The 25,502-nt window shown below is 44.1% G+C and overlaps 1 protein-coding gene across 1 annotated transcript in view; it reads left to right on the forward strand.

Moving 5' to 3' along the window:
- The first annotated feature begins 1,420 nt into the window (after positions 1–1,420).
- Positions 1,421–25,502, forward strand: part of KIF5C (kinesin family member 5C) — a 94,716-nt gene continuing 70,634 nt past the window's right edge. Inside the window, exons 1-2 of the mRNA XM_056861357.1 lie at positions 1,421–1,547; positions 24,103–24,193. Coding sequence (XP_056717335.1) covers positions 1,422–1,547; positions 24,103–24,193 — 217 coding nt within the window. The 5' untranslated portion in view covers position 1,421. The remainder of the gene's footprint in view (positions 1,548–24,102; positions 24,194–25,502) is intronic.

A 25,502-nucleotide genomic window follows, 5' to 3' on the forward strand; every position in this document is an offset into this window, starting at 1 on the left:
GGGACAAGGAGTTCCACCATTTATTTATTTAGCTCCGTTAGTGGGCATAGCATTTCGCAGAATACCGGAAGGTTGGTGCCTGCCCCAAAGAGTTTACAATAGGGTTGCCAGGTCCCTTTTCACCACCGGCGGGAGGATTTGGGGGCGGAGCCTGAGGAGGGCGTGGTTTGGTGGAGGGGAGGGACTTCAATGCCATAGAGCCCAATTGCCAAAGCAGGCATTTTCTCCAGGTGAACTGATGTCTTTCGGCTGGAGATCAGGTGCAATAGCAGGAGATCTCCAGCTATTACCTAGAGGTTGGCAACCCTGGTTTACAATACATTGGGGATTAAAGAGAACCATACCCCCCACCCCACCTCAGTAATTCTCAAGAGAGGTGGCGTGGCTCCTCTGTGTGTCCCCCCTTGTCTTTTTTTTTTTTTTTTTTTGGTATGCTATTGCACCCCTGGCCCTGACCTGGATGGCCCAGGCTAACTTCGGATCACAGAAGCTAAGCAGGCTCAGCCCTGGTTAGTCTTTGGATGGGAGACCACCAAGGAAGACCAGGGTTGTAGCAGAGGAAGGCACTGGCAAACCACCTGTTAGTCTCTTGCCATGAAAACCCCAAAAAGGTCAGCTGCGACTTGACGGCGCTTTACACACACACAGCGGGTCGCCGTGTTCGTCTGTCTGCAGTAGTAGAAAAGAGCAAGAGTCCAGTAGCACCTTAAAGACGAAGAAAAATGTTTTCTGGCAGGGTATCTGCAGAAGTGAGCTGTGGCTCACAAAAGCTCATTCCCTGCCAGAAAATGTTTTTGTGAGTCTTTAAGGTGCTACTGGACTCTTGCCCTTGTCTACTATCACACACACACACACACACTGCGCCCCTGTCCCCACCTGTGCAGTTTTCAGAACTACAACTCCCAGGATGCTTCGAAAAGGGCTGCCCACCGTCGCCAGTGAGCTTTGGGGAGGGGTCGATGCAACGCAGTGAAGTCACAAAACGGGGGAGTGGTAGTAGTGGTGGTGGTGGGGAGGTGGGGGAGAAGGTGGTTGCCGCGAGCGGGGATGCAGGATGGCTGCAGGAGAGCCGCGCGTCAAGGAGCCCGCCCCGAGACTTTAACGCAGTAGAAAGCTTGCTCCGCGCGCGCGTCGCTTGCACCGGCTCCCCTGCAGCAGCAGCGGCCGCGGAGGGGTCCGGGGGCTGTCCTCGCCCCCCTTTCGCGGGACCCCTCGCAGCTCGCCCGGGAGGGGAGGGGAGGGGAGGGGGGGGATGCCTCTCCGCCGCCTCGCCCTCTGACCGGGCTCCCCTCCCTCTCGCGCCTGCCGCTTGGAGAGGGGAGGCAGCGCGCGCCGGGGAGAGGCTCGCGCCCAGCCCAGCGGTCCGGCGGCGCCCAGCCCCTCCTCGCGACCCCCGCCCCACCCCACCCCACCCCGCCGAGATGGCGGACCCCGCCGAGTGCAGCATCAAAGTGATGTGCCGCTTCCGGCCCCTCAACGAAGCCGAGCTCCTCCGCGGGGACAAGGTCGTCTCCAAATTCCAGGGGGAAGAGACGGTCGTGGTGGGGGTAAGCGAGCCTCGCGCCGGGACCAGGGGTCAAGGGATGGTCGAGGGGCAGGGGGGGGGTCCTGGGGCAATGAGGGGAAGGGCTCAGCGCGCGCGCCAGCCTCGCGCCGGGACCAGGGGTCAAGGGATGGTCAAGGGGAAGGGGGGGTCCTGGGGCAATGAGGGGAAGGGCTCAGCGCGCGCTCACACACCACCGCCCCGCGCGCTGAGCCCCTCCCCTCATTGCCCCAGGACCCCCCCCTTCCCCTTGACCGTCGGCACCCCTCCAAATCCCCCACCCCCCTTGCAGCAGCGTGGCCGCGCGCCCTCGGCTCGCCCCTGGCGCCGCGCCGTCTTGCGCGCCCCCCTCCCCGCCCATTGTTCCCGGCGCCTGGGCGGGTGGGCTGCGCTCCCTTCTCCACCTTGGGCCCTCGCTCGGGTCGAGGACGCCTCTTGAGGGGAAAGGGGGACCCCTCCTCCCGCGTGAGGAGAAACGCGTCGTCCGAGGGGAACTCCGGCGACATTTGGAGACGGGGCCCCCAGAAAGGGAATATCCAGCCCCCCCCCCACGAGCATAGGGGCCCTATGCTAATCTGTGTATGTTAAGGGACTTGCCATCAATCAGTACTGCCACACGGTAGTCTGGAGACTGTACTAAACTGTAAAATAATATTCGCTGCAGTGCTATTGTGTTCCAAATGGGCGTTGTGGTTTGTCTCTGATTTAGTATCCTTGAAGATAATTCACAGTGGGTCGCCGTGCTGGTCTGTCTGCAGTAGTAGAAAAGAGCAAGAGTCCAGTAGCACCTTAAAGACTAACAAAAATATTTCTGGCAGGGTATGAGCTTTCGTGAGCCTGTGGCTCACGAAAGCTCATACCCTGCCAGAAAATATTTTTGTTAGTCTTTAAGGTGCTACTGGACTCTTGCTCTTTTCTACTACATTAGTATCCCTGGGTTAGTATTGCAGTCGCCTCTGCCGCAGGGCCGCCTCACTTGCCTGTAGGCCTATGTGGCGTAGGGGCCCCAGCACACTGGCTTGCCCAGGGGCCCATAATGCTGTTAAGACGGCCCTGGGAATATCTCCCGGAGTCCATCTTTCTCCTTTAAATCAAGATGGACGGACCAATACTTCGGTTCAGTATGGGGGGAGGCTTGCTGGGGGGGGGTTAAGGCAGGTGGGAGGCTTTTCTGACGTTGGCCCTCGTGGAAGCTTGTTCTAGAAACTCAGGGATTCTTTGGGCGAAAAGGCCCGGGGAGCTTTTGCCTCGCATTCGCCGCTCTCTAGATGCCCGTTTTCCCCATCTGAGTTCTCAGAACTCTGCATGGGGGGGGGGCTTGTTTTTAAATTTTGAGAATTTGGCTGGGGGAAATGTGCATGTGAGTGTGTGAAGTGCCATCAAGCCGCAGCCGACTTATGGCGACCTCTTTTTGGGGTTTTCGTGGCAAGAGACTACCAGAGGTGGTTTGCCGGTGCCTTCCTCTAAATGTGCATTGAGAGAGCGGAAAATCCAAGGCGAAAGCTCCCATGCGTTTTCGCCCTTTGGCAGCCCCAGAGGCCAGCTGCTGCACTTACAGTACAGTCCTATGGAGGGTTAATCCAGTCTAAGCTTCCTGAAATCAATAGGCGTGGAGCACGTAGGGTTGCATTGTTAGAGACCCGCGTTACATGCCTACAGTTGCAAAATGCAGCTGTAACTCAACCAAACCACCCCCCACCTCCCCACTGCAGGGAGAAACCCGCCTTGTACAAGCCCTGCTTGGCTGAGTTCCCTGTTTTTGGAGCTGCAGCGGAGGCATTGGTGGGGAACTGAATGGAGTCCACCCCAATTGACTCTTCCAGCTGCCTCTCCTGGTTGCTGCTGCTGCAGCCTCCCAGTCCTCAACATTGATCAAGCTGATGTCATCTGGATCACTGAGCATGCTCACTTTCTCTCTCCCTTGTGCGCTGGATTGATTGACAGATGGCAGGAAATTGCTGTGAGAATTGCCGAGGTGGAGGAATTCCCCTCCCATATCTTTTCCTCTCCTTGCCCCTCCAGATGCCCAGCTTGGCTTTGAAGCCCATGCATTTTAGTAGCACTTGGGTTAAAAAGCTTGCCAAGCTGCAGTCTCTGCAGATGTGAGGAAAGAGGCATTTATGTATTCCATACAGAGGTGTACTTGGGTTGTCTTATTTCTTGCTGCAGTATGGATAGAGAACTCAGCTGCCAACTGCCGCCTTCTCTTAGGAAAGGCTCCTCCTGCCCTATTGGTCATTTCATAGGCATGTTGTCAGAGTTAGGATTTTTTCCTCTTAGCTGTGCTGGGTTGGGCTTCTACTGTTTTGACCACATAGATCAGGGTCTGTGGGAAATAGTGGGATTCTGTTCTGAGCTTCCATTAAAGCTTTTCAGTGAAGGGGTCAGTGATGGCAGAAACTTCTCTGAAAGATGGTTTGGCTACTGACATTCCTTTGCTGTGTGTAGACTCAGAAGTGTTGGGTGCTTTTCAGGACACTCTTTCAGTTCGTGTGGAGTAGCAGCCCCACTGAACTTATTCAGTGCCTGAGTGAACTGAGTGTACAACCTTAGGATATGATCAGGAACCCTTGGAAGACAAGCCAATGTGGTAAACATTGTCTGATGGGCAGAGAGTGGTGAAAAGCACTGTATGGATGAAAATATTGGATGCAGTGTAGGTGTTCCTTCTACTCATAGGGAGGGAGTACTTCCTTATTGATGGGTGATCCTCCCATCAGCCGGGATGCTGCTCTCCTCCAAGTAGAAGAGTGGCTTCTTTAGTAATATTTGTTTTGCATCACTCCTTTTCATTTAGGAGCTCAGAGTGACATTTTTAGTCACACAGAAAACCTATGACATAGAGTGGGCTGAGAGAAGGTGACTTTCCTAGGACCATCTAGCTTTGTAGCTAATTGGGTATTTGAATCTGTGTTTCTTAAAAATGAATACCTTTCAGTCATTCTGCCCCAATGAATTTATGAAAAGGGATATATTTTTGCAGTTGCAGTGACTTCACAAAGGGGAATTGTTGCCATTTGGAAGCAACCTGAAACTCTAACCACTGTACCACACTGGTGGTTGATTGATTGGTTAAATGACGTCTTTAAATTATGCTTCTCATATTTGATTACAAATATAGGGGCTTTCAAAGAGAGAACAATTTGTGAATTTGCTTGGAAACTGACATTTCTCCCCACAAATTGAAGCTTCCAGGTCATTTGCCAAGGGGGTGCATTTTGGTGGTGTTGCCATATGTTCAACTGTACAAAATAAGTGACTTTGGCTTATTTATTTGTATAGCATCTGTAGATTTTTGTGTGTGTGTAAAGTGCCATCAAGTCGCAGCTGACTTATGGCGACCCCTTTTTTTGGGTTTTCATGGCAAGAGACTAACAGAGAGGTGGTTTGCCAGTGCCTTACTCTGCACAGCAACCCTGGTATTCCTTGGTGGTCTCCCATCCAAATACTAACCAGGGCTGACCCTGCTTAGCTTCTGAGATCCAAAATAGCTTTCATTCTTTAAAAAATGCATGAGGGAAAGGGAGGGAGAAATTGTATATAAAATTACCTTATTAAAATATTCTGGTTTTTAATGATAAGTGTTTAGTTAAGGAGGGTGGTAGGAGATAGTAATTTCTGCATAATAAATAAACTGACACAGAGTTTCTTTCCATCTCATGACGCTGAAGACCTACTGTAGGATGATTTATTTGTGTGTGGCATTGGCACGTGATCTGTCTGGATGTGGATAGGAACTCGGATGATGTCGTCTTTCAGTGTACTGTTTGTGCTGTTGGCCGAATGAATGGATTAGCCCACTGTGTTTTAGCCATTTATATATTTTGAATTAATTCCAATATGCACGGTGGGAATAAGGACACATTAAAGTTTAGTCTTTCAGTCTATGAGGTATTTCTGTTCAGGATATTTTAGTGTGTCCTTGGAAAGAAGGGGCATAGGGAGGTGTTGCTGTGTTGGATGGTAATAGACAGAAAGCAGTTTGTAATCAGCCTTACTTGTCAGTGTATTTCATGTATCTTGCTCTTCAGATTCTAGAACATGGGGTGCAGAAACTTACAGACCTTCCAAGCTATGCACGATAATCTTCAGTTGTTAAGAGAGTTGCAAGAAGGACACAATCTTGTTTGTTTGTTTTGTTTTGTTGTCAAGTCCAATCTGATTTATGGTGACCGCTGTTGGGGTTTTCAAGACAAGAGATGTTCAGAGGTGGTTTGCCATTGCCTGCCTCTGCGTCACAGCCCTGTTGTTCTTTGGAGGTCTCCCATCCAAATACTAGCCAGGGTCAACCCTGCTTAGCTTCTCAGATCTGATGAGATCAGGCTAGCCTGGGCTATCCAGGTCAGGGACATAACCTTTACATGTACTTTTTTTGGTTCTTTTTGCTTGCTTATTCCACCTTCTAAACAAAAGTAGGGGATGGCACATACAAAGGTCTAGCTTCAGCTCTGCTACCAATCATGAGTGGCAGTCAGCATAGAAAGGGGTAGTGTGGTGCAAGTGGTAGTAACAGCTGCATGAGGATAGGAAAATGACCAACCATGTTAGGAGAAATGCCTGAATTCTCAGTATTTTTAAGTAAGCATGTTGGTATGTCTTATTATGAAGCATACTTCCAGTATATGTGCATTGTACTGCAGGTTGTGTATGTGCTGGTTTAGGCTATTCAGTTTGTACCACTTATCATTTTTCTATCTTATTTAATGCTTAAATAAAGGATTTGTGCTTGCAGTCATTAAAATAGTTCTGTGGCAATTAATGCCCTAGCTTAATCACGTGCTGCATGAAGCAGCGCTTCATTATGGTTGACTGGAATGGCTTCTTATCAGTTTCAATGGATTGAGCCAGGGATTTTGTACTGTGAAGGAGAGTGAATCAGTTCTTTTTCTCTCCCACTTGATAAGCAAAAAGAAACATGTCTGGTTATTTGATCCCTGTTGTGTCCAGACGCCATTAATCTTTATCCTGTAATGAGAACTCTCTGTAGTGCTCTTCTCTGAAGCCCCAAAATAGAAGCTTTGGCTTGACGGTACAGCCCCAATCTACTGGGCTTGAATCAGTTGGATCTATGAGGGCTGAGCATTGTTCTAACTACCGTACTACTCAAGTCATCACTCCTCTGCACCCTCTTCTGCTAACTAGAACATGGTTGACTGCAGAGTTGGTGAGAGCAACACGCAACAGGGATGAAAGTTAGCAGGATGCCCTTGGAAAGTAAGTGAAGGGCAACATTTGGACCCCAGTTTATTTTCCAAATCTCCATAAACTATTCTTTTAGTGTGTTTGTGTCACTGCAGTGCTTGCTGGGTTGAGGCGGGTATAGCACTACAAAACTGAGCTGTACAGTAGAATTTTTTGGCAGACTATGAAGCGTATGTTCAAGTGTCTTTATACATGAGGCTGATGGATAGTGTAATTTAAGCCCATTGTGACAGGCTGCCCTTCTGCATGAGAATCGGGGTACAGAGTCATTCGTTCTCTCCCCCCCCCCTCACATATTTCCATCTAATACTAGGGATGTTATAGAATGTTCAGTCAGGATCTGGAGTCAGTGATGGGCTGAATGAGCACAAACAAACCAAGGCTTTATCTAGAAAAGGCTGAGATGTTATGCCTTTAGTGACACTTCTGGCCTGTTTGGACAGGGTTATGTTTTCCTTTTAAGTCTCAGTTCTGCAGTATGGCATGTTGTTAGTCCAGCATTGCTTCTTGATGCACGGGTGTCAGCTGTGGTTACAAGTGCCTTTTCTCAAGAAAGGACAATACACACACTCCTACCCCAACCGTGCATTGTTGAAGAAGGGGCCAGCCATGGTTACACATGCTCAGATCTGCCTACTGTGTACAGTGTTCAGAAATTACTGCTGATGCAGAATGCAGCTTCCCTGTTATTAGTGGGGGTAGGATGATAAATTGTATTTTTTCTGACACTAAAAAAACCTGTGATGTCAGCAGATTTCCAGGACCAGTTCAGCGATGGTTTTTACCTTTAAATCCCTAAGTTATTTGGGGGAAACAGAACTTTTGCTGCTACGTTCTTCTTATAAACCTGTTGCATACTGTGATTTTCTTAAAATGCTGTGCTCCATTCCTCTGCTAGAAGTGCAGTAGGTGGTTATGTGGAACGAAACGTCCTCCGTGGCGTTACAGAGCCTGTGCTTATACATGAATACCTGGTAATTATTGTTCCTTTTGGCCTTCATATGTCTAATTAAAACAAAAGAAATTCCAACAGGCATTTGTCATGAACTAACTTTAACTTTCAAGTTTTACTGTATGACTATATTTTGTTGTACCTGGAGATTTGTTTTATTGTTAAATTTGGATATTGTTTTTATTTAACGTTACAACTCTGTTTTAAATTATTTTAAAGTTTTACCGTTAGCTGTTTTGTGGGCTGATAGTCCTAACCCCCTCCCTCACCGGACATAATTAAAAAAAAAATAGACCAAGAGTGGGAATTATTTAGCATTAGTGGTTGAAAATATTTGGGTGTGCCTGTGTTGGTTTTCCAGATTTTTAGGAGATGGTTAGAGTTGCGTGTCAATTAATGAAGGATTCATGGAGGCTTTGCTCAGCTTGGTGTAGTGGTTAAGAGCAGTGGTTTAGAGTGGTGGACTTTGATCCAGAGAACCAGGTTTGATTCCCCTCTCCTCCACATGAGCTGTGGATGCTAATCTGGTGAACTGGATTTGTTTCCTCACTCCTACACATGAAGCCAGCTGGGTGACCTTGGGCTAGTCACACTATCTCAGCCCCACTACCTCACAGGGTGTCTGTTGTGGGGAGGGGAAGGGAAGGAGATTGTAAACCGGTCTGATTTTTCCTTAAGTGGTAGAGAAAGTTGGCATATAAACACCAACTCTCCGTCTTCTCCCTCCTTCTTTTCTTTTTCTTATTTTTTTCTTCTTCATTTGCTAGTGTTTGTAGGCTGTGTATTTTGAAGCATGCTGTTGTTTTTGTTAATTGCTTTTTTGTATATATTTTATGGTAGTCCTAAAGGTAAAACTTGTGGTACAAGTTACATTGGTGGTTTTGTTCTTAGGTGCATAGTATGCCATCATTGAGTAATTTAGAATTACAAAGCCAGTTGTTAATTTATTCCCTTGCAGTGTAACAGTAATCTAGTCAGTACACAGTATCTTTGCAGAATCTCTGCAAACACTCCATTATAATCTTTGCATCTTTTGCTCCCATTTACTGTTCCCTCGCAAATTAAGCATTCTTTTTGTAAAACAATTGGACAAAATTTATGTACCTTGAACTTCAGCTGTAGCCTTCAATAGTATAAATTAGCCACTTCGTTGTAGCTAAGTATGTTTGTGGAAGTAACAGCAGTAGCCAGTTCCTAGTGAGTGAAACTCAGCTTTCTAGAAGTGTAACCAAGACCTTTTGAAAATGTACTTTTACGATAGATAATACCATCTCCTTGAAACTATGCCAAACAAGTATCCACGAGGGCTTTTCTATGCAGGCAATAGGGTAGCACTGTTACAAAAGGCTTCATAAAGTTACTTGGATAAATTATTGAGGATTATGGTTAGTCCCCAATAACTGTGTACAGTTTGTACAGTTTGCTATGGGTTAGCTCCCATTGTGTAATTTTGCATCATTTAATGTGTCATGTTAACATGTTATCTTTGCTTCAGTTCTGTTGTTTGTTTACTCTGTGTAATCTGCTTTGAGTCGCAGTGAGACAGGCGGACTTAAATAAATAAAGGAGACCACCGCTCCTTCTCCAGTCTTGCTTCAGTAGGAAGCCCCTTGCTGGCCATAGTAGCTGATAGCTGCAGATTTTGCTGTTTTTATGTTAGGGCCACACAGCCAGAACCATACTTGTGCCAAGAGAAGTGTGTCTTTTCTAGTTTCCTGAACTGTTTTTCACTGTTAGGAACAAGACAACATTTCGCCACCTTGCACTTGCCCTTGGAAAGTAAGTGAAGGGCAACATTTGGACCCCAATTTATTTTCCAAATCTCCATAAACTATTTTTTTAGTGTATTTGTGTCACTGCAGTGCTTGCTGGGTCAAGGAAGGTGCAGCACTACAAAACTGAGCTGTACAGTAGATTTTTTGACAGAATATGAAGCGTATGTTCAAATGTCTTCGTACATGAGGCTGATGGATAGTGTAATTTAAGCCCATTAAAAAGGGATTGCATTGTGACAGGCTGCCCTTCTGCATGAACAAATTTAGGTCTTCATCCAGCTAACGTTAAACATTGAATAGTTGGGTGTGTGAGTAATTTTGCAATGGTTTTTCTTAAATATTGTTCAACTATTGGTATCTGATGAAGGGAGCTTTGATTCTTGAAAGCTCATACCCTGAAAATCTTGTTGGCATCTGAAGGTTCTGAAGGCAGGTAAAGATTAATCAGAATGTTAAATTAAATCTCTCCGGTATGGCTTAACCCCGGCTCACAAACTCCACCATCAAATGGAAGATCTTGCAGTGTTTCTAAAGATGTTCAAATTTGCCAAGAATCCATTTGGAAGGCATTTTGAGGTTGCCACTGAGAGTGCCTTGTTATGTAATCTAACTCCAACAAGAAGTAGAAAAGGTCAAGAGTCCAGTAGCACCTTAAAGACTAACAAAAATATTTTCTGGTAGGGTATGAGCTTTCGTGAGCCACAGCTCACTTCTTCAGATAGCTCACACCCTACCAGAAAATATTTTTGTTAGTCTTTAAGGTGCTACTGGACTCTTGCCCTTTTCTACTACTGCAGACAGACTAACACGGCTACCCACTGTGAATTATCCAACAAGAAGAAGGACCATGATGCTGTGTGAAAGCAGGGGGAAAAACACTTCCTAACAGCATCATACTGAGGGCAAATAACCCATGCTGATGCACCCTTAGGGCTGCAATCAAATAAGGGATTTCCTATATTATCTTTGCATGCAAATAGGATATTTTTCTTTATCTTCCCATTCCCTGAGCTTTCAAAGTGCTCCAGCAGGGTCAGGAGGCCCTTAGAAATAGTGTGGGATGCTATAAGTATAAGGTATGGGGAAGGAAGCTGAAGCAAGAAGGGGGAATCAGCAGAAATGACTCCTCATTGCTTTGCAGGCTTCCACAAGAGAAGGCTGCCAACTTGGAAGGCTTTAAAAGGGGAATGGACATGTTCATGGAGGAGAGGGCTATTCATGGGTACAAGTAAAAATGGATACTAGTCATGATGCATACCTATTAGGAGCATGCCTAGTATATTAGGCACTTTGGAATACAGGCAGGATAATGCTGTTGCAGCTGTCTTGTTTGTGGGCTTCCTAGAACCACCTGGTTGGCCACTGCGTGAACAGACTACTGGACTTGATGGAATTTGGTCTGATCCAGCATGGCCTTTCTTATGGTCTAAGGAAAGGCAATTTTTGATGAGTCCCCCTTCTTCTTGAGAGCCAGTGTAGTGTAGTGGTTAAGAGTGTTGGACTTTTATCTGGGAGACCCTGGTTCAAATCCCCACTTGTGCCAGGAAAGCTCGTTGGGTGACCTTGGGCCAGCCATACTTTTTCAGCCTAACCTACCTCCCAGGGTTGTTGTAGGATAAAATGGAGGGGAGGAGAAAGTTGATTTGAGTCCCCATTGGGGAGAAAGGCAGGGTACAAATGAAGGAAATACATAAATAAAAAAATTGTTGCAAAGAATGTTGGACAGAGGCCACATGTATGGAAGATGCAGCTGCAGGGATTGTGTGAGGACCAGTAGCTGATGAAGTTGCTTCCCTAATTAAGCCTGCAGTTTTCATTGTTAACACTGGACCTGTGTTGTAGCTGGACTATATTGGTACAACATTCTTTAGCTTTGCTGTGACTCCTGTAATGTGGCTGTCTTAAAAGAGACTTTACAGTCCTTGTTTAATGGGCGGAATTTTCATTACCATGAATTGAGCTTGCTCGTAGACTGTTCGTTGAAACAGAATATATGTATTCAGGGTAGAAACTTATCTGGACATGAACTCATCTTCTTTATTGTCTCTGAGGCACCACTAACTGTGAGAGTAAAAATTCTCAGGCTGGTTTGAAAATGTTGCAGTAATTATAGTGAATAATCCTGTGAGCAATAAACGAGCCCAAAGTGCTCATCTATGTTAATAACCAATGCAAGGACTTGGCTCTTTATCATATCAATGCAATACAAAAGTAACATCCATTCATCTTTGGTCTTCTGTGCAGTCCCACATTTGGACTGCATACACGCAGACCAGCTGATCGGAAGACTTTTTCTAGCTTTTTCTAGTCGGTGTACATTTTAAGGGGAGCATTGGAGCACATTAGATGCCATTTTTCATCAACTTTCTCTTTGTGAATGTCTGAGATTGTCTTCAGTATGTCTCAGAAGACACTTTTTAAAAAACGTTTGTGAAACCAAAAAGATGAGAATGGATGAGCACACCCTTTGTTTAATCTGCTTCAGGGAAGGGCATAATGTTGCGGCCTATAAATTCGGTCAGCAGTTCACATCCAAGGCCCTCAGTGACCATACTTTCCACCTCAAAGCCACTGCTGAACTTGATGGACATTGGTCTGATCCAGCATGGCCTTTCAGAATTTGATAAAGCCTTTGCCTGACAACACCATAGGGGATCCTGACCCAACTTCTCTGAATGAAGACTTAAGACTTTACTCGGAACAGATGATCAGAATGGTCCAATCTCTGGACATTCAAGTGACATCCACAGACCATAAACTGAGGGATAAAATTTTGGGCAGGCTGTACTCCAAGACTCCAGGAACTAGAGCTTTTCCACTCTTACAAGGTGTTTTGGATATTTCAAAGGATACGTGGGACAAACCTGCCTGGATTTCTGTGACTTCAGGGAAAGTTGAAAATATGTACAGAGTGCAGCAAGAAGGTTGTCCATTCCTGTTCACTCATCCTGCCCATTCATTAATGGTGGAGAAGATGCAAGCAAAGCAGAGACAGGGTGTGCACTCCTTTCCTGCTGACAAGGGCAAGAAAATAGATACTGTTAATCAGAAAGCCTACTCGTCATCTCAGAATTTCCAGCTATCATGCCATAATGGGGGGGCTACCAGCTCTACTTATGAGAAGAGCTCTCCACTCACCTTAATTTATTACCTGATAATAAGAAGGCTTTGGCGAAACCTATCCAAACATAAGCCATCTGCCACTCAAAACAACAGGACAATATTGGACGACACTCTGTCAACTCATCTGCCAGAACCATGGCTTCTGCTGTGTTCTTGAGAAGGTATGCATGGCTTAGGACAACAGCCCTCCCATGCAAAAACTAGAAATAGGGTAGAAGACCTGCCCTGTGATGGTACCTCGCTATTCTCAACCCCACCTACAGTTGAGGCTCAGAAGGGGACTTAGGGTCAGTGCGGGAGTTCAACAGTGGTCCTCCAAGGATCCTCCACAGGGCTAGAAACCCAGCTTTTGGCTACCATACCCCTCTCATCTCTTGCCTTGAAAACCATAGGAAGTTGTTATTGTTATACTGGTGTATATTTGCAAATACAGCACTTTTAAGGGTCCCTATCCTTACCCAAGACTGCTGTTGTATATGGGAAACACAGAGTGCTTCTGAGACAAAGTTGAAATGAAATGCAAAGCATTCTCTGTTTTACTCCTTGAAAGTCATTATTTTATTATAGGAGATAAAATCTGATCAAAACCATTTTATAATTTATGTCAAAACATCCTTGTTTCTTTGTATGCAGTTTTCAGAGTGGAGATGATTAATAGTAAAAGGCTGTAGAAAGCATCTTGGGAGTGCTGTGGTTTTTATTAATGGGTTTTGGGATTTTATACTCTTATGCTCTGTGCTGGCCTGGAGCACAAGGAGAGCTTGTGGTAGCTAGCATATTATGTAGTGATTTTACATTTGCAAAGTGGTGTGCTAGCATTAAGTAAAATGGATTATTGCAGCTCACCACGCCCTCCAGGTAGGGAGATTAAGTTTTAATGGCAGCCCAATACGCAAGTGCCTTGAAGTGAACTGAGGCGTGTTGACCATAGTTTAATGATGATGACTGTTAACCTGGTGTGCTGCCTAAGGGTCTGCACTTACTGTATTTTTCTAGTAGAAGTCATCCTCATGTGTATAATGAAAGCGTAAACACAGCAATTGCTTTGCTTAGGACAACAAAACTCCTCAGGAAGACTATGTTGGTACTGCCTAATAGCCCTTATGCTGGGGCTTGTTGTGTGGATCAAATGGGACAATCCCCATTAAAAGTAGGTAACAGCAAAATGGAAAGCAGAAGAGTGCTCTGTCAGAGCAGTACAGGAGAAAACCCCAGATTTATGAGCTAAAGAACAAATAAAACAAGGAGATGAGTGAAGGACAGAAACAAGAGGCAGAAGATGAGATACTGACAAACTGTGACAAGCAAAGAATTACAATAATCCAAGGGAGATAGTTTCAAAGACTGAACCCTGTAAAATGAAGACTAGTAAGAAAAGAATGACACTTTCTAATATGAAGTTAGTTCAGTTGTGGAACTCCCTGCCCCAGGATGTGATGAAGGCTTTAAGAGGGGGTGGGCATGTTCATGGAGGATAGGGCTATCCATGGCTACTAGTTAAAATGAATACTAGTCATGATGCAAACCTATTCTCTCCAGTATCAGAGGAGAATGCCCATTATATTAGGTGGTGTGAAACACAGGCAGAATGTTGCAGCAGTCGTCTTGTTTGTGGCCTTCCTAGAGGCACCTGGTTGGCCAAGACTGCTGGACTTGATGGGCCTTGGTCTGATCCAGCAGGGCTTGTCTTATGTCTTTAAGAAACTGAAAGTAACAGAATTTGCCAGTGGGGGAGGGGAGGATAAACTTGATGGAAAAAGAAAGGGAAGAAACAAAAAGCACATTCCAGTTTCTGGCAGAAGAATGTAGGCGACAGCTGACTGAAATGCAGGAAATGGGCAAGTAAGAACAGGAGGCTCCATTTCAGATAAATTTAAGTGTGAAAAATGAGTAGATGGGGGTCAGCCAGAAAGTAATTGGAGTAGGAAAAAGACAAAAGATCAGGGTCAGAAAAACACTATTGAATGGCTTCAACATAAAGATAATGATCAATACTAAAAGAACAAATGAGATGAACCAGTGGGATAAAGACTTGGAATAATCAGGATGGCCAAGAATTGAGGATTAAGGAACATCAGAAGAATGCTATCGGTAAAATACATGAAAAAGCCATTGGAGAGTGAAGAAAAAAAACAATATTAAAGAAGAAAATAATGATCAACAGTATCAGCTGCCTGAGGTTACGAAATAATACAGAAAACCAAGGTTTATATTTAGAAAGTAAATGAAAATTAGTGAGTGAATATAAACCAGTCTCATAGCAAAAAAACCCAAAAGAAACTTCATTAAAAAATAGGCAAGGTACTTAGAAATGATAATATATTATGAAAAGTCAGAAGTAAGGTAAAGATATAATTACCCAAAGAGAGAGAGAGAGTCAGAAGTAAGGGACTAGATATAATTACCCAAAGAGAGAATAAAGAAAAAGGTTCTTTTTTTAAAAAAAGTGGCGAAACCAACATAAGTTAAACTCTTGAGTAACTTCCCATTAGAAAGATTAGATAACAATTAAAGATTAAAGGTAGAAGAGCAGGGGCAATCTACTTAAAGGAGAAGGGAGGGATCATATTAACAGAGCAGGCAGCAGCAGCCTTAAAAGAAGTCCACAAGGCCATCTAAAGAAATGAAAGAAAGAGACACAGAGTGTCAGGATATAAGAAGAGCTCGATTGGACCAGTGGTACATTTATAGCCCAATCCTGAGAGCTGCTGCGGAGGTACTGGCTGGACGATGACGCATCAGAGGCCCCCGCTGCTCCATTTCCTACAGACATTCCAGAGGGGAAACACTACGTGCCCCCCTTCATGAGGTGCAGGTCTCATAGCAAGCGCATCAGAGTCCATAGCTGCTCCAGCTGTGCCTGCCAACCAGGAAGCACTGTCCAGTGATGTCCCTGTGTGTGAGACACACAGAAATGACCAATCACCACTTGCCGATCTGGCCACTGCCTCTCAACACCACTCCCCCTCCCACAGACAGACAACAGACTGGGAGGAAAGACTCAGCGAGAGGGTAACCCCCAGAGAGGCACAGGGGCTGAGCATTCCTCCCCCCACCCATAGGGGAAGGGCATCTGTGCGGCTGGCAGGAAAGCCACCCCTCCCCCGGCAGGGGTCTGACTGGTAGCAAAAGTATTGCCCACGTGCAGCCATTCATGCTTGAAGCCAAATATACTCTTCCCCTTAAACAGTGCAACAAATACCGCGGTGGGGGTGGGGAGCAGAGGCCAGGCTCAAACCTGTACCCAAGACTATCATCCTAACCACTGGGGCAAGAAGGCAGATGGAAAGAGGGCATGCAATCCGGTAGGAGGGACTTCACAGCAGCCTTGATGTTACCTCCAGCCATATGGGGCCAGGCAGAGAACATTGTACAGACAGGTGGAAAGGCGTCGGGATAGTATGGCCAAGTTCAATCCCCACGCAAGGAAGGGTAAGAGGCAGACAAAGGTCGTAGAGCTGATGTTTTGACCCTGCAAACCATGACGGGAATAGGATGGCCAAGCTGATGGCCCACCCTGCGGATCCATCATTGTAGCAGGAATGCTCTTTCGTGCGGAACCCATGGCATCAGCCCCCTTGCGCCCCATCCAGCCTAGGCCCCTTGCACTCCTGCACTGCCAAGCTGCGTGGCTTATCAGATGCCAGCAGTTCTGTGGGGGAGTGTGGGACCCAGAGGCCCCACTCCCTTGAGCCAGAGCAGTCACACATCCCCTTGGACCATCCTCCGGCTCGTTCTCTGTGCAAACTGCACACAGTAGCCAGCAGAGTGTGCATTTGGAGGGGTGTGGGGACCAATACATGCAGTCAGCCTCCTGCAGATGTACAAAAAGAGGTCCAGTAGCACCATAAAGACCAGTGATGGCAATCCCATCAAGAACATTCCTGAGCCCCCTTCGATGTGTGAAGGGTAGAGATCACCCCAGGAAGCCCGAATGGGGAAGTACAGATGGAGGGGGGGGAAGGTGGGGCAGGGAGTGAGTCTTCTCCACACAAAAACAGACCGGAACAGAGTTGTAGAACACCTTAGACTCCAATGAACAGCAAATCGTGATGAGGTCTGATGCACAGGGTTGTCCACCCCCTTTTGTCTGGAGTGGCTCCTGTACCTTTGTGAGCTGCTCCCAGGGGTCATGGAGAGAGATGCTGAGCTGTCCCTGGCACAGCATGCATATGAGTGGGGTGGACTTGCAGGATGGAAGGCTGCCCAAGGCAGGATGCTCCAGGAACTAGGCTGGAACTGGTGACTGAGCAGAGCAGCAGGGACTGCACCCATCATGCTCCAAGGTCTCCCTGTTGAATCACCACCTGCAGAAACATCAAACAGAAACATGTGCACTAATGGTAAACAGTGCTGATGTCATGGCCATTACAGCCATGTTTGTGGGCCCCTGGCGGAGTCTGTGGTTCAGCTCTCTTGGGAAGGGGCTGTAGTTGCCAGGGACCCCCCTGAGGCTCATGTGGTAGCTATCCAAATAATACCGATTCCATGAGGAAGTGCTCTGCAACTGCTTAATCTGCTGCTGCATAGGGATCTGATCCTGCAAGGGACTGGGTCCCGTGGTTGCTGGGCCAGCTGATCCACAGAGCATAGTGGGGCAGCTGCCAGGCAACCCAAACCACAGTTGTGCCCTGTCAGGAGGTGGGGAAGCCTTGGCAAGGGAGTTTGCAGACCGCCCAGTACAGCCCCTCACCTGCGGTTTATATTCAGAGATGTGCTGTCTCTGAACAAGAGATTCCATTTAGTCATCACAGGGAATAGTCATTGATGGACCTATCATCCATGAATGTGTCTGGTTCTTTTCAAACCATGTGCATTAATTGCAAATTATAAGATGTATGAAGAAGTACTTCTTTGGGGGTCCAGGATCTACTTCATTGAATGCTCCAAAATTGGGAATGTTTGGAGAGAGGCAGGATGAACTCTGTCTGCTTTCTCCAAACTGTTTTTTTATAAACCTTTAATGTGTCCTACTTAGTTGTCTCTCTTGTAAACTAAACAGAAGATTAAAGGGTGGAAGGGAGGTAACAAAGAAGACTGTCCCTGCAAAATTAAAAACGATAACCCTATTTTAGTTAAAGAAATGTGCAAAAAACATTACAGTAGAGGAGGAGAAAAGAATTAACAGAATCCAGCTGTCAAGCAGAGGAACATTGAGAAATATTCAAGTGAAGGAAAGTAAGTAAGACCATTTAGACAAAGAGTGAGCAGAAGAAAAATAACAGACCACAAAGCTAAAATGAATACAGTTGTAAGACTGCTTCACTTAACTGTTAAGTAGTGCTGTGTACAAATGGCGGGAGGGCTATTGAGGAGACAGAGGATGTGAAAGAAGGAGGAAAGAATCACAACAGTATTAAGGAGGAAAACAGCAGCAGAAACAGATGCTGCAGAAGCAGGATATGAAAGTGGAATTAGGTGATGAGAAGCGGAAGACAATGGAGATCAGATGAGTCAATCAAAGCAAAACAAAGGGGAGAATATTAATATATTTGATTAACGTGCAAGTTAGTAAAAGAACTACAGTGGAGGTAAATAACAGCAAGAGAGAGATTTGCTGGGGAAAATAGTCCTATTTATGGAGTTTGAAATTAGAAGAAAGAGGAGAATAATAATAGAAGAAAAATGGCATCTTAATGAAAGGAATATTTCTTCCACACACACTACATATGCCATGGAGGGAAGTAGGGGAAAAGGATGAAGCATGAAAATAATTGAAAACTATGAAGCAGAAATCTGAAACATGGTCAAGGCAAGGCAAGGAAAACACTACGGAATGAATCATGAATGTCAGGAACATTGTGTTTTTGTGACCAAGAGTTCAGTAAAGTGCCAAATAGAAAACAGAATAACAAGGAATGGAGATAACATGTCATACATGCAAGATGAAAAAGAAAAGGGGGCAAGGTTGCAAGCAGTATCACTCAAACCCCATGACCAGTCCAAACTGTAAAGGGGCCAATCAGTAATAAGAACTAAAAAGCATATGAAACAGGAAAAGGAAGGAGCATAGTGCTGTAGGGGAAACAAAATGTAAAATGTCCGCAAATAACAAGAAGAAAATAAAATTTTGCCTCTGGAGGTGGTAAAACGTTTCTCCTTTCCAGCTTTAAGGCTGCAAGGTGTGGCTTAGAAATCTAGGCCAAGTGTGGAACTGTTCCAGGACATTCATAACATCAAAGCTGTTCACTTCTTAATATATGAGGATTTTAATGATGACACCTTTGCCTACCAGAAAACCTTTTTCATGATCAGAGAAATTACCAATAAAGGTTGCCCAGGAGAAACATGCACTGTATATTCATTACTTTCATTGAATGTGATAATGTGTATGGATGTGTTTGTGTCGTGGGTCAAGAATATTCTCACATTTTCCATTAAAACTGAATTCTTTTATGTTTCCTATCCTTCTTTTGTGTTCCCCTCCCTCCCTCTTTCCTTGGTCCAAGACTGCGGTCATAGACCTAATAAATTATTATTATAATAAAAAACTGTGAATTCAAACAGGCAAATGGAAAATTAAGGGGCTTACCTAATTTTCACACCCTTGAAGTAAACTTTTCAGTATGTTGTCTGACTAGTGTTAGTCCTTTCATAGCACTGATAGACAGTTGAAAAATATGGCAAAATCCAGAGTGCATTATTCAGGAAGGTGAGATTTAGATAATCATGGCCTTGAAAATGGCATTACAGAAACATTTATAGGGGACGGACTATCTTGCTTTGACTAATGACTGATAAAAGTAGATGACTCTGTATGCTTTTATGAAGTTATGACCAATTACTATAATGTCAGATGTAGTTAGGAAGTGTGTCTTCTGTTACATAATGGTTTGGGTCCAGTTGGAATGACTGCTGATGAAAGGGAACATGACTTTCTCTTCTCACCACCCTTCTGCAGCTCAAAACGCCCCCCTTACAGGATCCTCAGGAACAGAAAGAAGGAGTCAGAGGTCTGTGGGGGGGATCAGTTAAAATCCCCCTCTTGTGTCCACAGAAATCCTTTGCAGGATCCAACCCCACATTTATGGAATCAGACATGCAAACACTCCTCAGAAGATGTTTCATGATCATTCCCATGATGTCATGGTCCACTGGCGGAAATTCTTCTGTCTATGGAAGTGCTCTCGTAGTTCCAAGCCTGTATCTGTATATCTTTTTAATTTGAGCTAAACTTCCAAATTAAAGCATGAACTTCATGGTTATTTCCTCATTCACTGGAGTGAGTGACATTAGGAGGACTTGGGGAGGCGGTCACCATGGTGAGGTCATTGGTGAGTTTTGAATAGTCTTGTCTATCTTTTTTGGATTGCATGAGATGAAAGAGAGAAGGCTTTTAAAAGTCTTCAGCCAAATAAAAGCCTGCTTGGCTTCTGAAGTGTTTATCTGCCTTTAACTCAGGGACCGTGTCCTTTAAATCATGACTTCTACACACTGTATCCTTAGTAAAAAAAATATAGAGTTACGCTTCAAAGAAAGGGGGGAATGCGGAGAAATGAGTTCTCCACCAAGGGGGAAAATATTGTGATTATTTCAGAATACATGTTACTGCTAACTTTGTTTTGTTTATGTATAGTAAGTAAGTAACGTTTATTTGTATGTGGCCATAGGCGTTTACAAAACATCATCCACACATAACACATTATAAACAAAAGGAATCATATTCAGGAAAATAAAATCTGGAAGGATTAACATTGATATAAACCACTGAAAAAACATCATTTATGAAATTCTGCTCTAGAGCTATCTACCTTTGCCCTTATTTTTCTTGCTGCCAGAGCAAACAATGATGTTCTATAGATATAAACTCATTGGAGTCAGACAACAAGAATATGATTTTCTCCTTTTCAGAGTGAAGGTTTGTACCCACTAGTAGCCTATCCAGAGACTTAACCCTGGGCTGTGCATATAGTGGACAGTAAAGTAAATAATGTGGTAAATCCTCCCGCACACAGGTATTGCAGATACACAAGCGTTGATCCTTGGGGATTTCTTTGTACCACCCGACTAAAATGGCTGTTGGCATTGTTTCAAAGTGTAGAGCAGAAAACGCTGCTCTAAGGTTATAGTTTGAAATCTTAGATACCGGGCTCTAATGTTGTCACTTTTAAATAATTTAAACCATGGTACAGACTGTGCTTTCTGAATTAATGCCCTGTCAAACAGGGCATCGCACCTGAAGACCCAGTCGCTTAGTTTTGTGTTAGCTACTTAAGGTCTTAGAAGGTCGTCAGGGATGGAATACTGAGTTAATAATTTATTGATAAAGCCTGATCGCGCTGGGTCCCTCGAGAGCATAGTGTCAAAAGATAGTTTGCTGAATGAGTTTGATCTGTCCACTCTATTTTTTTTGAAAAGTTTTAGGACCTCAAGGTGGATGCGGGCCCTAAGAGATGGTAGGCCAGTTTCAGCTCTCATCAGAGTGATTGGGGTGCCCTTAGGAAGGGCCAGAATATGTCTCAAGAACGAATTTTGAATTATTTCTATATTGGCAATATTATCCTCTTTCCAACCCCAGATTTCTGCTCCATATAGAAGTTGAGAAATGAGCTTGAGATTTCTGCTCCATATAGAAGTTGAGAAATGAGGGAGGAAAATAACAGAGCTTCAGACTGGTTGAAGAACCCTTGTCTCATGGCTGGATTACGTGTAATAGTTGCCATGGGGTTGCTGTTAAAATGGCCTCCCCATTAATGCTGCAAGGGGACCTTTTGCATATAGCTGGATCTGTGAGGTGACCTCCCCTGGTGTAATAGAACCTCAGGATAGAACCCACGATCCTTGTCGCAGAGGTGTTTATGTATAGAGGTTCTGTAAAGGGATAGCTGAAGGGTTTCAAACTGTTAAAATGTATGGTATTTTTCAGTTGGTGAAGCAAGTGAGGAAGGTTAAAAGTTTACTAAAGAAGTGCTTTCAAGCTCTGAATAGGTTTTCAGTTAGAAGGGGGGCTTTGAGGGGGCTCCTAAAGTCTGGATTCCAGAGCCAATACAAACAAGGGGGATTACCGCCAGCAATGTATTAAGAGTTTGAAAATGTTATAAAAAATACTGTTCGCACTTTGTTTGGCCCCTTTAGCTGTGAAGACGTCTTCCAACCATTTATAAGCCATGGTATCCAAAAACCCTTGTAAAGCGATGTTTTTTATAACATTTTCAAACTCTTAATACATTGCTGGGAATACAAAGTGCGGTAACCCCCAAGGCTTGACCAAGCATCAGCAGTTGATTGGATGGAACATTCCTGAGAGGGTATCTAAGTGGCAGGTGGGAGAGGCAGCAAAGAAACAGCTGGAAGGTGGTAGAAAGGCAGAAAATGTTCAAGAAGAAGTAGTGAAGAAAACTGCTAGATTAGACCTTTCAAGAGCTGGATGAGGGAAAGGCTGAAGGCAACGAGGATTAGCCATCAAGGAGAAAGCAGGAGAAAGAGCTCAGATAGCCTAGAAAGAGGCTAGACTGAGGCTGAATCTGTCTGATGGGTGGGGTAAAGTGCCTCAGCAGGACCAGAGGGAAGACTGCGAAGCAGCCTGAGGCAGTCCTCTGCCACCATCAACAGGAAGCTGCAAGGCCAATCAAAACATTCTCTGACTATAAATAAGCTTACGTAGTCCTGGCTGGAGTGAAGGAACAGGGATATTAGAACCTCATCTTGAGAACCTTTACTGAGGGACAGAGTCCTTTACTGATTTGCAGTTGTTTAAAATCACCAACAACCTGGGGAGGCTTGCAAACCTTTGGAGTCTTATCACATTGTCCTTGATCAGTACCTTGGGTGTCCAGGTTTTAGTCCCTTTCATCCTTCAAGAATTTGTGTATGTCTAAAAATGTGGTAAATTAAATTTTCATGGAGGTCACCACACTTAAAACCTTCAAGGCAGTAAACAACATGCTTGATTACAATAGTTACAGCATGGTACATTTTGAGGTATTATGATAAGACTGGATTAACGGTGAATACCACACATTGTTGAGATGTGAAGTACTGCTTGTGAGATTTTATATAGATAAAATATTGCCTTTGAACAGATAAAATAGGGCCTTTAAATGTGGTACTTGCACACATTTTTACAAGCAGTTTTCAGAACTTGCTAAGTGAAGCAGGTGACATCTTTATAGCCTTCCTTTATAGAGAAATCAAAATGAAGCTAATGGAGCATAAGCGTTGGATGAGCTGGGTACAGACTGGAGGTGCAACTAAAGGAAACTGTATAATTAGATAGAATTTATTCATACGGAAGTTAGCTTCACAGTCTTCCTACCTGGTTAGCAAAAACTTTAAGGGGTATGTTTTGAATTGAAAACAGTCTGAAAATTTACAAATGTTGACTCTGCCTAGAGACCCACTTCTAGAGGGCCGAAGGCAACGGATTCTGAACCCTTCCTCTGAATACAACTTCGCTTGAGCTTTCAGCTGCTTATTCCACTTTGTTGCACATAAATCAGCACCATGCAGGGAGGAAAATAACAGAGCTTCAGACTGGTTGAAGAACCCTTGTCTCATGGCTGGATTACGTGTAATAGTTGCCATGGGGATACTGTTAAAATGGCCTCCTCATTAATGCTGCAAGGGGACCCCTTGCATAGTCCTCATCCTTGCTGTAATTTATATTGATGTGGTCACATGATCTGGAGCTAACAGGTAGGCTCTCCATGTTCCCAGCAGTTGCAGGGACTGGCAGGGGGATTTTGAACATGATGATCAAATTACTTAGCAACTGTTGTAATATGTTGCTGATCAGATGAGAGGTGGCTTGCTTCAGCATACTTGTGGCAAACTTTAATGTGTGCGCCATTCATCAGGGATACTTTGTGCATGTGTGTTGGGAGTGTTGTTGGAGTTGGTGGTTTTGCAAAGGAATGGATTGAAAGCTGGATGGAAGTTGTGCATTCCATTTTTGTGAATTCTGTTGGTTGGTATGAAAGTTTTTGGGGGCTTTTCTAGAATAAATTCTAAGAATTTTTTAAAGTACCTTTTGCTATTTCTCATTTTGCCTCGGTCTTGTCAGTACCTTCCAAACTTCCTGGGAATTCTATGCAAACTACCCTGAATTCCATAATGAAAGAAAAGCAGGATGTAAACACAAATAATAATGAACTTTGCTTCCATGAGGAGCAAAATGGGAGTTGGTGGTTTATGGGAGTTTCTTAATATTTTGATGAAATCACCACTTCAAAGTTAGATGTCTTTTCTGATTACATTTATTATGGTTTTAATTTGTGTCAAAGGAAGTAAAACCCTCCAGGTTGCAACACTGATAAATATGTCTGTTGTTTCCTGTTTCAGTTGAGTTTGAATCAGATGATCTAATAGGAAATTAAAATTCTAATGCATGCTTGCTAACTGCTGTGGGTATGGTATCTCAGAAACACAATATTTTGTTAATTGTACCATCTTTTGTAGTAATCAGCAACCCTAAAAGAGCAGATGTGCCATGTTAGATGGATCTCTGTTCTTTTTAATACTGGTTTTGCTGTGTTTATTGTCTCCTAAAATAACTCTTTTTGTTTCAGCAAGGGAAACCATATGTCTTCGATAGAGTGTTACCGCCCAATACAACTCAGGAACAAGTCTATAATGCTTGTGCCAAGCAGATTGTTAAAGGTAAGAGATGCCCAGTTATTGTCTGTTGTAGAAAACATAATCATTTCGTTATTATAACATCTACTAGTTCTGTTCTCTTATTTACACTTGAGTTGTGTCTGGTGGACAAGTCCTAAGGACTGAGCTGCCACTGGGAATAATGAGAACATGATATATTATTCATTGAGACATTATATATTATTCATAGATTTTTATTGTGATAATTTCAGTACAGTTTTAACAAATTAACATGTTATGTTTTATTTTTAAAAATGCCAGTAGAAGAGCTTCTTAGAGAAAGCCATGTGTAACTGGCTGTGACTTGGTCTTAACTATTGGGCTGCGTGCCTATAAATGTTTCCGTGCACTGATCATGAAACCACAATAGTTATTATTTGTCCCATATTAAACAAAGGCATGCACCAGTACAAAGCTCAATGTTCTTTTGGTTACTGTTTAGTATAATCTTTTTTTAAAAATGTTGTCAACGTTGATATTGCTTCTTGTGTAATAGATGATGTCAGTATCTTGCCATTTTCCCCAAGTTGTCACTGCCTTGTTTGGTCCTCTTTTTCTCTTTTCCCTTTCCTCAACCTATTTTAACCCTGTACTTCTGCCAGTGTCCCTTCCTTCTCAGGACCACTGAGCTTCTTATTTATGTTGGATAAAGTTGCTGTATCACATACTCACTAGTTTACATCCTTTAGCAGCTTTGGGATATTTTGAACTATGCCTCATTCTTCCCAAACTTGACTGCAATGGTAGTACACCTGGATCAGGGGATAGGCTGGGCACAAGGGCAAATGGGACTGCTTACGTAGCTTTTTCTGTGTGGCTCTGGTGTTTTCTTAAATCTAACTGCTTTGAAGCCATGCACTGTTGGCCAGCTGTGTGCGTGTGTTTTAAGTGCTGTCAAGTCGCTTCCAACTCATGGTGACCCTATGAATCAATGTCCTCCAAAACGTCCTATCGTTAACAGTTGGCCAGCTAGGGGAATAGAAAGTAGAGAAGACATCATGGTTCAGGGATTACTCGAGAAGCAAAAAAAGTATGTAAGTGACTTGGTCTCTGCATCTTCTGTGCTACCATTAAAGTTTTGTCAAATTTTATACTGGTGATATACAATACCTTTGAGCCTTTTTTTGTATATTGTAATAAGACACACATGATGCTGCCATATACCTCCAGTGGGTCTATCAAAGGTCAGTCTTGTCTACTTTGATTGGCAGAGGCTCTCCAGGCTCTCAGGTAGAGATCTTTCGTATCAACTACTTTCTAATCCTGTTATCTAAAGATGCTTGGAATAGGGCCAGGGACCTTCTGTGTACAA

This window comes from Euleptes europaea, chromosome 15 (assembly GCF_029931775.1).
Source record: "Euleptes europaea isolate rEulEur1 chromosome 15, rEulEur1.hap1, whole genome shotgun sequence".
Lineage (NCBI taxonomy): Eukaryota > Metazoa > Chordata > Lepidosauria > Squamata > Sphaerodactylidae > Euleptes > Euleptes europaea.